General features: G+C 51.2%; 1 protein-coding gene across 4 annotated transcripts in view; it reads left to right on the forward strand.

Moving 5' to 3' along the window:
• The window catches only part of RAB11FIP5 (RAB11 family interacting protein 5), a 44,415-nt gene extending 35,210 nt beyond the window's left edge, over positions 1 to 9,205 (forward strand). For all 4 annotated transcript variants that reach the window (XM_069797138.1, XM_069797150.1, XM_069797158.1 and 1 more), the window contains 2 exons: positions 3,300 to 3,489; positions 4,781 to 9,205. In XM_069797138.1, coding sequence (XP_069653239.1) covers positions 3,300 to 3,489; positions 4,781 to 4,990 — 400 coding nt within the window. In that variant the 3' untranslated portion in view covers positions 4,991 to 9,205. The remainder of the gene's footprint in view (positions 1 to 3,299; positions 3,490 to 4,780) is intronic.
• The last annotated feature ends 965 nt before the right edge of the window (positions 9,206 to 10,170 follow it).

Raw genomic sequence — 10,170 nt, forward strand, 5'->3', positions numbered from 1 at the left:
CCCTGGTACAGGTGGGACCTAAAGGACAGCCCGTGACAGTGCTCTGGGGACTCCACTGCCTTGGAGAGCCCAGCAGTTGTGCAGCTCCTTGCCCATCAATCGGGAATTCAGATGTGTGACCATTGTAGCATGTCCTGGCACTTGTGCATGACAGGACTGGGGACATCGCAGGTGCTGAGGTGGTATTGGCACATGCAGCTCTGCACCTTCCCAGTGTCAGGAGTGCAGCAGAATCGTCCTCTTCTGAAAATGAGGTTTCAGGTTAAATGCTAGTCTCTGTGATCTGAATATATTCCCTGTGGAGCCCTTGGAGCTCGGAGAGTGGCTTGCCACATCCACAGACAGACCTGGGAGAAATGCTACTGCCCCTGAGTTCAGTCATTCCCTTTCCTCCCATAGACCCTTTCTTCATGGAGGCCTGGCCCTCAGGTGCTGTGTGCTGCTGCAGGCACAGCAGCTTACCCACGAGAGACTGATTTCCTTGCATTTGTTGTCTTGTTCTCTGTGAGAAGCGTTTTAATGGGTTGATAAAAACTTAATTTCTGAGTTGCTGTAGGGGAATCTCCCTGTGTTTTCACTTGGCTCAGCAATGACCTCAGGAGCATCGGTGAAAGCTGTGTTGTGACACAAGCTTGCTCAGAGAGAGGGACCAGGGCTGTGCCACTGTCACTCTGAGGTGTTTCATCTTGGATGTGTTAAGCTTCATCGTAGACTTATGTCCACTGAGAGACGCAGTACTGGATTAGGCAGGCTGTCAGTGTCAGCAACTAATTCTACTCTCAACTTCACATTCATTGACCGGCGGATGGAAACAGGTCCAGCATCTTGGCAGAGCCATCAGGACTTCAGATGTGGCTGAGACGTGAAGCAACCTCTGCTCCCCTGGAAGTACGCAGTGCCGAGCATCCCAGGGCAGGACGCAGGTGGAGGAATGCCTCTTACTTTTGGAACCTCTCAGAATGACAAGCTGATGGGGGCAGAGCCCCTGCTTTGCTCAGCAGGAGCCCTACACACACTACCCTCTCAGTGGGAAAGAATGGGATAATGATTTTTTTTTTAAATACCTTTTCCAGCTCTGCTAAATTAATGTGTTTCCACTGGCAATGGGGCTGAAGGCTGCGTGTAACCAGACTTACAGTGGGAAATGTCCCCCTGCTTTCAAAATGCATTCAAGCTATCCCACAGCTGTTGCTGGTTTTCATTCTGTAGAGTGGCCTTGGTAAGTTTGGTCCAAAAGAGGTCCCCATCCAAGGTTTAAAATGGTTTGAGTGTTCATGGTGGCCAGCCAGTGGCCTGCAGACCTCTTGCTTAGGGCTGTCAGTCTTCTGCTTCTGCAGCCGTACTCTGGTCTTAGTCTCTGTGCTGGCTGTGGGGATGCTGTGGGGATGCATGAGGTGACAGTGGCATTTGGGGCTGCTTGTCTTCAGATATGGCTGTGATGAGCAGTGCTGGTGGCTCCCCAGCCACTCTCCTTCCCAGACACTGTGTTTTGAGGAATGGTAGAAGTCCTACAGTGGTAGTAGAGCTGCGTTCCCCAGATCCTGCAGTGAACCCCACTCCTTTGGGGCTAGGAAGGAGGCCAGCAGCGGTTCAAGCAAGCAAAGTCATTACTTGTGTTTTTTTTAAAGGACTTGGGAATGAGCAATTTTTCAGGATCTGGGTATGGCCTCCGGTCCAGTTCACCCTCACCCCAGTTTACATCGTAACAAACGGACAACTGCTGGACCCCTTGTAACGTGGTATCATGGTGTTTGTAGCTCTGCTGGTGAAGGGTTTAATCCACAGTGGAGAGTGCTTGAGGCTGATGCGCAGAACAGCAACTTCTCCAACTCCTAACGCTGTCAGTGGACTCCCACTTAGGTTCGTGGGATCCCTCTCCATCATTTCAAGCTGCCCAGGAACCTGGGCTCTGTCCACATCCTTGGACAGCTCTGACAAGGGGTGTTGACCCTTTGGCTTGTTGGAGCTGGTCAGTGGCTACCATTGCTGTCCTCATCCAGCAAATGGATGACAGGGGCATCATCGTGGTTGAAGAGGACTTCTAGACATGCCCTGTCAGCACAATGGGGAAACTACTTGGTACGTCCTCATCCCGTCACCACTGACAAGGCACGAGGACACCAGCCTTGAGGACTTGGGCCGCCTACCTGATGCCTTATGTGATGCTACCTCACCTGATGGGTGAGGTCCCAGCCTCACCCATCATCTCTGACCTGGAGCAGGGTTGAAAGCCGCCTGCTCTGCTTCCAAAATGGAAACAAAGCACAGTCGAGTGCTTAGAGCACAAGCTGGACTTGAGAGGGGTCTGTCCCAGCCCAGCTAACAGCTCACACGGTGACTGTGGGTGTTATTTCTCCTCCCACAACCTGTCCTACCAACACTCTGAGGTCCCCATTAGTAAAGAGAGGCTGCGCTTGCCCGCCTTGCTTGAGAGCTCCTGCAAGCAAGATGTCCCCCTTCCCCTGCAGCGTTGTTTGGATGCACAGCAGTTGGGATTATCACCCTTTGCAGGGCAGCTGCTGCATCTGATGAGCACAGAGGCTTTGCAGAGCTCCTGGGTAGATTTTAAGATCTTTTCATCCCAAATACGGTGCACAGGTCTGTCCTTCCAGGAAGGTAGCATCAGGTCACTTCTCTTTCCATCATGCTGAAAAGCAAACATACTTTGTTTAAGCCCAGAGTCAATCTTCTGGGTGAAGAGTGAGGCAAAAATAAATGAAGGAGGGGGACAAATTCGGTGGTGTCTTCTAGGCAGGTGGAGCCCATTTCTTGGGCTGCGGCAGTGCAGGAACTGATGCACAGTGGTGCAGGAGCATCCCTGAAGCATCAGTGGTGACCCCAGACACTGATCTGGGGGCTCCTGGGCAGCAAAATGTGCCTCTGGGCAGTGGATGTAGCAGCCTCTGTTTATACTGGACCTGGGTTAAATTTCCCCAGCTATACTAATGCCTGGCAGCTGGGAGTTTTGACCCACAGCACTCCCAGTGTGGGCTGAGCGGTATAGGTGTGGGCACAGGGATCCGTTCTGTATCTCAGCCAAACACATGTTGTGGGGCTCCTTATCTCATCTTTGGGTGGAAACGGTGCTGGAGAGTGCTGTGGGCTGCCTGCTCTGCAGGATGCTGGCTCTCCTTGAAGCAGGTGAGCTTTGAGCAACACAGACACGGAGGATTTAGTTGTGTGGAGCTGACTAAATTTGATAAGTGGGTCCTATCCCCATAAAAACCATAGGGAGAGCCAGCAGCATCACTCCCCAGCTTGGGAGGGTGTTAACTGTCCAACCTCTTTGTTCTCCTTAGTCCTCACCCAGTGAAACCCATCAGCGCTGTGGTGCAAGAGGTCTCCAGTGAGAAGAAGCAGCAGCACAGGTCCAGCCTGACGACTGCTTTGAGCAATGGCCTGGAGAAGCTGAAGACAGTCACCACGAGCAGTGTCCAGCCTGTGGCCCCGTCTTCTCACCCGGAGAAAACAGACTCAAAGAAGTTAAAGGTAGGAACCTACCACTGAGGTGAGAGCAGTGTTCCCACCAGCTCGAGGTGTTCTAGAGCTGGTGACAGAAGTGCAGAGAACTGGTGTTGGAGGAGGTAGAAAGGGTTCCTGCCACAGTGAGAGCGGAACCATGTATATTAACCCTGACATCCTTGATCCTGGTTGCCCAGCCTCCCACTGGCCTCCCTTCCCCCATGACCTGGTTTCTGGACCGTCTCTCCCCATCGCTCTTCTCCCATTGCTTGCTTTGGTTTGGGGTTTTTATTGTACAGTGTGTGAGCCAATGCCTGGTTATCTGCAAGAAATGAAAGGTGGAGGATGTGATAGCTGCCTGATTGAAGGCCTGAAGGGTTTTTTCTCCTGGTGGAAGCAGAGGGAAAGTACTTCCTGGAGCCTTGCTCAAATGCTGCTTGCCTGGCTGTATTTCAAACACTGGCATGTTGAGGCAAGCAAAATACCTGTGTGATACGTCTGAAGGCACAGTCTCACGGGGGTGCCTTCTCCTTCCCTTGGTCTGCTGCCACTTCTTCTGCCTCCTCAACTCAATATGTAAAATGCTGCTGCTGGGGTTCACCTGAGTGGAAGGACAAGTACAACCCTGCTGCACCCAGCAAGCCCTTTGTGGTGCTGCAGGTAGTTCATGTTGTGGGTTATGAGCATCTCAACTTTTCTGGGATGAGGTCTGTCTGGGTCCTGCTCCCCTGTGCTGCTTCAGCCTGTCTGGCAGCCCCAGCTCTTCTGGGAGACCCAACACCCCCGGCGCTCTCATCCTGAAGGGTTTTTCAGCTTTTATTTCTCCTCTCCTGCCATCATCCAGGCCTGCTGCTGGAGGACTGGGGGAGGGGGAAGCCTCAGAAAGGGGGAGTAGCTAATGGCAGGCCTCATTATGCCAGGCTAATGGGCTCTGTTGTGCCCACACCCTTAGCTTTTGATTGTCGGGGGAGAGAGGTTTGACACAGTCTTTGGGGAAACCCTGCTAAGTGATTCACCCAGCTGGTAGAAGTGCTCCATGGTCACCTCTAACCATATGGAGGAGGCTGCATTGGCCTGGGTGTCTGGGCAGTTGTTCTGTCTCCAGTATTCTTGGGTGACTGCATGGCACATGGGAAAGCTGTTTTGTAAAGACAGGATGTGATAGCTGCACAATGTCTCAGGCTCATCAGGTCAGATTTAGAAAGCAGACAGATGTAGAAAATATGATTGCTTCAGCTGTCGCTGCATTTTGCAAACGCTAAAGGGAGCAGCGGTTTTCATGTGATTTGCTGAATGTTCCTCTTGGTTTCTACCACAGGATCCTACTGTACCGGACCAGTCAGCCAAGTATTATCACTTGACCCACGATGAACTCATCCAGCTTCTGCTGCAGAGAGAGAAAGAGCTGAGCAAGAAGGAGGAGCACATCCATGAACTGGAGAACTACATTGACCAGCTGCTGGTGCGCATCATGGAACAGTCTCCCACGCTCCTCCAGATCCCGCTGGGGGAAAGCAAGACCAAGTAACATCTCCCCAGAGACCAGCATCACTTGCCTAGAGCACTTCTCCAATAAACACGCTGCAAACATCCCTGCACTCCCCCCTCCTCTTACAAGAGGGCTCCAGTGGCTTCTGTTCCCAGAGTTTAGCAGGAAAGGTTATCTGCTCCTTCCCAGCCCAAGCTTGTCCCACCTCTGGCTCCAGGGAACTATAGGGTGATGGGCTGTCATCCACCCTATGGGGAGGAGCAGAGCCTTCCACATGAGGCAGATGCCTCCTTAGGTTCCTGTCTGTGTGACCAAGTGGCATCTTCTCAGGCACTCATCCTGCCAATGCTTTAAGTGGTCCATGGACATTTGAGAGCTGGAAACCAACCACCTCACCCATGTCTTCATCCTGCTACTGCTGCTCTTCTGCCCACACTCTTCCACATCTCTTATCTCTGAAGTGCTGTACCCTGGCTGATGGATGGTGTTAAATAGGTTGGTGACATCAGGGATGCTTAAACTCAGTAAGGGTCTACCAGCATGTTACTGTTTGCTGAGCCTGCTCGGCAGGGCAGCTAGGGGAAGGGACTACTGTTGGATGCCTCTTTCCCTTCCTGCCCCATATGTTGTACCCCCAAATAAAGGGTCTCCGTCTGAAGAGCCAGCTCCAAGTTGTGCCAGTAGCTGACTGTATGGGAGACGCTACATAAAGCGACAGCGCTGGAGTCGGAGGCCGTAAAGGACTCAAGCCGACGTCACTGCCTGATCATGAGCGGTGTTGGTTCCTTTGCTGCGCGCATGCAGAGTTGTGATGCTGCCTCCGTTACCCAGCTCAAAACTGAACTAGCAATACGGGAGAAGGGCCAGTGATGGTTTGTGCACCATCAGTACTGCAGGAGATCTTCTCGCACACCACCCAACCCGGCACTGGGCTGGCTGGCACCAGTGTGCCCTGGGGGCGACTCTTGTATGTATAAATCACAGCTGAATTTTCTACTCAGTATTACACTCCCCCTTTCCTGTGTCCACAGAGGAATTGCTTTCCACTGGCCACACCCCACCATTGACTTTGCATTGTCTTTCTCCGTGCAACAGGAAAATGCCATCGGGACCGAAGCTCGTGTGCAGAGAAGGATGTATGACCACCCGGCCACCACTATGCATGACATCCTGCTAGGTCAGGCATCCATCAAACACCCTCTCAAAGCTAGCAATTCAGTAATCGTCGCAGACCCCCTTCGAGCCAGTATTAGTGCCAAACACCGCTCCACTTGTATTGCAATCTGCACAGGCCTCTGGCAGCTTGGACCCACCCTTAAGCATTGGAGGCCAGCTCTCTCGGGAGTTGAATGCTTCTTGCTGCTAACTGTTGAGTGACCATCTAAAAGCCTCTGATTTACGTGGTTTAACAACTGTATATGATGCTAGCCTGAGGATGGTGAGCAATGCTCCTGGCTGCGCTGGAGTACAGCGCAGCTTTTGATTTGGAGGTGCTGTGGAAGGGTATAGAAAGGATGTTGCTCCCTCTCTTGGTCTGCTTGGATTTTGGCTAGAGAAGGTGCCCATGCAGGCAGAGGGTCAGTTGGTGTGGGACTTGAGCTGTCTTGACATGTAAGGCATCTTCTCTCTCCTGTAGACCTCTTTTTTAAAACCTTCATATTCTTTTCTCCTTCCTTGCTTCAATGTGTACCATGACTTTGAAAAATCGTGCCTTTTGCAATAGGACAATAGCAGTTTCCTACCAAAAAAGGTTCTGAAATCCAATTCTCAGTTCAACGCAACCTGTCTTGGGCAACTTCCTCTTCTGTTTGCCTGCTAATCTGAACGAGGTGAGTTTATTTTTAAACACAGACAGCGGAGCCTTCCCACCCCTGTGTGCGGGTTGCTTTTGGTCTTTGGCAGGAGCTCTGCATGGGCAGCTTGTGTGACGTGGGAGGTCGAGACATTAAGAGAAGACATTGGGGGAAGAGCAGGCCAAATGTTCCAAGACAAAATACAGCTGGATAAAGGGCAGTACTGGGTCACGCTCGAAGTCTGAGGTTGGGGAAGCAGGCTGTCGGGGTGAGAGCTATCAGGAGAAAAGGAGATTTGGTGTTGCCATCATTGGCAATGTTTGGTCGTATCTAGCCTGTAGACCATCGTGTGAGGAGGAGGACTTGTTACCTGGGAAGGTACCAGCCACGAGCCTTTCGTTCCTACCTGCCTTTGCCCCTAGGAGGAAGTAATGTGGGGTTTTGCACTTCTCTACCTGTGTCTTCATGTTCTTCCTTCCTCTTTGTGTCTCAGGTGTGGGGACTTTGTTTCCAGTGTAAGACGTAAGGGTCTGAGGGTCTGAGGGAAGGTGTTTCTCCCATTTTAGAAAGTACCAGAAACCTCTCTCTGCCTATATAATCAAAAGATCCTGTGGCCTGAGAACTAGATTCCCTTTCCAGGTGCCTGTCTCTTGTGGAGAAGCTCTCCCTTTTACCTGAAAGCAGGCAGGGAGGAGTTGTGGACAGCTAGAAAGCGGTCCAGTGTCAGAAGAGCGGCGTGTGGCACTGGAAGAAGGGCTGGGAGAAGGGGCAGCCCTGCAGACGGGCAGGGATGCTGAGCGGTGAAGGTGAAGGCTTACATCAGGTGGACGTTAGCAAGGGAGAGACCGAGAGCCAAAATCTCACAATAGAGCCAGGGGCTACTTCCTGAGACTTCTCCCCCAGCAGCAATCGGCATTGTAGCTGCTCCCCACACACAAGTGCCAATGTTTATAAGGATCTTGCTGCACCTCCTCCCGGCCTTCTCCCCCTCCTCTTCCATCGCGTTTCACCGCCTCCCTAATCCCCCTTCTGCCTTAGTCAGCTCTGCCTTTTTTTTTAGTCCAAAGCTTGAATGTTTTGCACTTGAATATATAATCTCAGAGCTACAGCAGGCTGTATTGGGTGTATGGCCTTTTCAGCAATACGTGCTTCCTCCCATGACCTGCCTCCGTCACAGCGGAGCAACGCAGTCCCTGAACTGCCTTCCACCGCAGGAGCCCATGCTGTCTTGGAGGAGGCTGGAGCAAGCAGAGCTAAAATGCTTTTGCCTTCACTTTGCGATAGCAGAACATCTCCAAAGGCCAAGGAGGGGGTACTGCACAGGTACCTTGGCATCGCACGTGAGACGGGGTTGAGGGGGGGCTACAGAAAAAAACAAGCAGTGACAACAGCCAAGGCTGCCCTGATGTTTCATGTCTGTCCTCGAGTGTTTAGAAGTCCAGAGGTATCTACAAATGACAACCCGTGCTTAGGAAAAGGCATCTTAAAGATGCTTCTGTCTTCGTTCTCTGTTTCTCCACCCTTCTGGCCTGCAAATGTGGGGGGTTTTCCCCCCCACCACACAGTTTTTATTCTCTGCGTAAGAGCGAGCAAGCTTGGCTACACCACGCAATAGCACTGAAGCTGGAGGCTGTATAATTTTTTTGTTAAAACCTCTAAGGTACCAGAGGGAAATGGTTTTGAGGAGCTAGATATTTTCTCACTGAGGGGGGGATGAGAAAAAGGAGTGGGGGAAATGTTCTCACGTTGCTCATGTCCAGTCTCCATATTTAGCGATTTATTTGCAAAAACAGGGAGGCGAGCAGCACTTCTGTTCAGTGTGCAGGGTAACACTCCGCGGTCTTTTGATCTTTGCTGAACCAAGCAGCTGAAAAGGTTTTGATGGGCCAGCAGCAGCTTTTCACTGGTTCCGTTTTAAACACAGCCATAACAATTACTCTATGTTTTTGCCTCCTGGTCTGTCTTTCTCTTTCCACGCTCAAGCTGTTTTACAAGGTCTTCCACAGGGTGCTGTTGCTCACAGCTGTGCTCTGCTTTTGTTGTCAGCCCACAACTGGGTTTCTTGCTTTTAAAGAACTCTGGCCAAGTGAATTATTTTTGCCTTGACTGGCCCTTCTGGCCCAGAGTCATGGGCCAGAAGAACCAACAAGGTATATCCTTAAACTGGAACAAACCTGAAGGGATGTGGATACGGAAGTGTCACATAGACTCAGCCTTACGACTTGTCTGTGAAGAAACCGCCGTGTGTTTTGTGTTATAAACGTGGGGTGGAAAAACATCCCAAAATGGGAGAGATAAGTGTCAGGGTTTTGGAGTTGTTGATTTCCCTGTACTTCATGTATGCAGGAAGTAGGTTCTGTGTGTTTCATGTTTTAATAGTTGCAACTAATGTTTATAAAGAGCTTGTTATTTACGTTTTAAGCACTTTAAAAAAAAATAAAAGTTGTTCAAGCTGTTCCTAGATACTTCTGATTTATTGACAACAGCGTCTGTGCTGATAGCACTTGGACAGCAAGTGACATTTATCTGTTTATTTTCTGAAGCAGGATGACGATGTCCAATGTCTTCGGCAGCTTTTCCAGCATCATCAACAGTCCCCAAGCACCTGCCGCTGTGTGGTGGCTGCAAGGGGTGGTAGTGCTGCAGGTTTACCTTGAGTTCCTCTCCGAATATTGCCCCTGCCTCAGTTGATCGGTGCACCCGAGGGGATTTAAGCTCCTCTTAGCTTTCTTGCATGTGCGTGACAGCTGTGCTGCGTGCTGAGCAACCGCAGGAGCTTGGCTGGAGCGGCCACGCTGCCCCGGGGGGGATCGAATCTGCCTGCAGCTCCCTTACTGCTCACCGTTGACTTTGCCCTGACGTAGCAGGAGGGTAAAGGTTATTATTGCATTCCTGAGGATTTGTGGAAAATCAGCAGCTGAGTAGAGGAGAGAGACCCCACTGCAGAGTGCTGGAGGAAAGGAGAGCTTGTGTTGCATGGTAGACACCGGAGGATTCAGCCTCAGGGTGCCTGGTGAGGAAACCCGGCCCCGTCAGTGCTGCTGCTGATGGGAACAGGCAGCTTTTACCCCCTCGTTGTGGGCCTAAAGCGCTTAATGTTTCTCCCCCTCCGTGCAGCAGACCCTGCGTGGCACAGGACTGATCCCCAGCTGAGACCTTCACCTCCGTTTCTCTGCCCTAATCCCACCCACCTGTTTCACTGCTCAGCTGTTTTCCTTCTCAAGGCTTGCCTCTTTCTTCATTCATGCCTTTTCCTTCAAAAAAATTAACTCCCCTTAAGCTTTGATAAATGACTTTGCTGCTCCAACAGAAGAGTTTTCGTTAGCTCTAATCCGTGTTTATTTTTCATCCAGCTGGATCGCAGGACGCTATCGAGCTCAACACCTGTCTGGGGGGATCATGTTAGCCCTGAGAGCCTGGATGGGG

This window comes from Haliaeetus albicilla, chromosome 1, assembly GCF_947461875.1.
Source record: "Haliaeetus albicilla chromosome 1, bHalAlb1.1, whole genome shotgun sequence".
NCBI lineage: Eukaryota > Metazoa > Chordata > Aves > Accipitriformes > Accipitridae > Haliaeetus > Haliaeetus albicilla.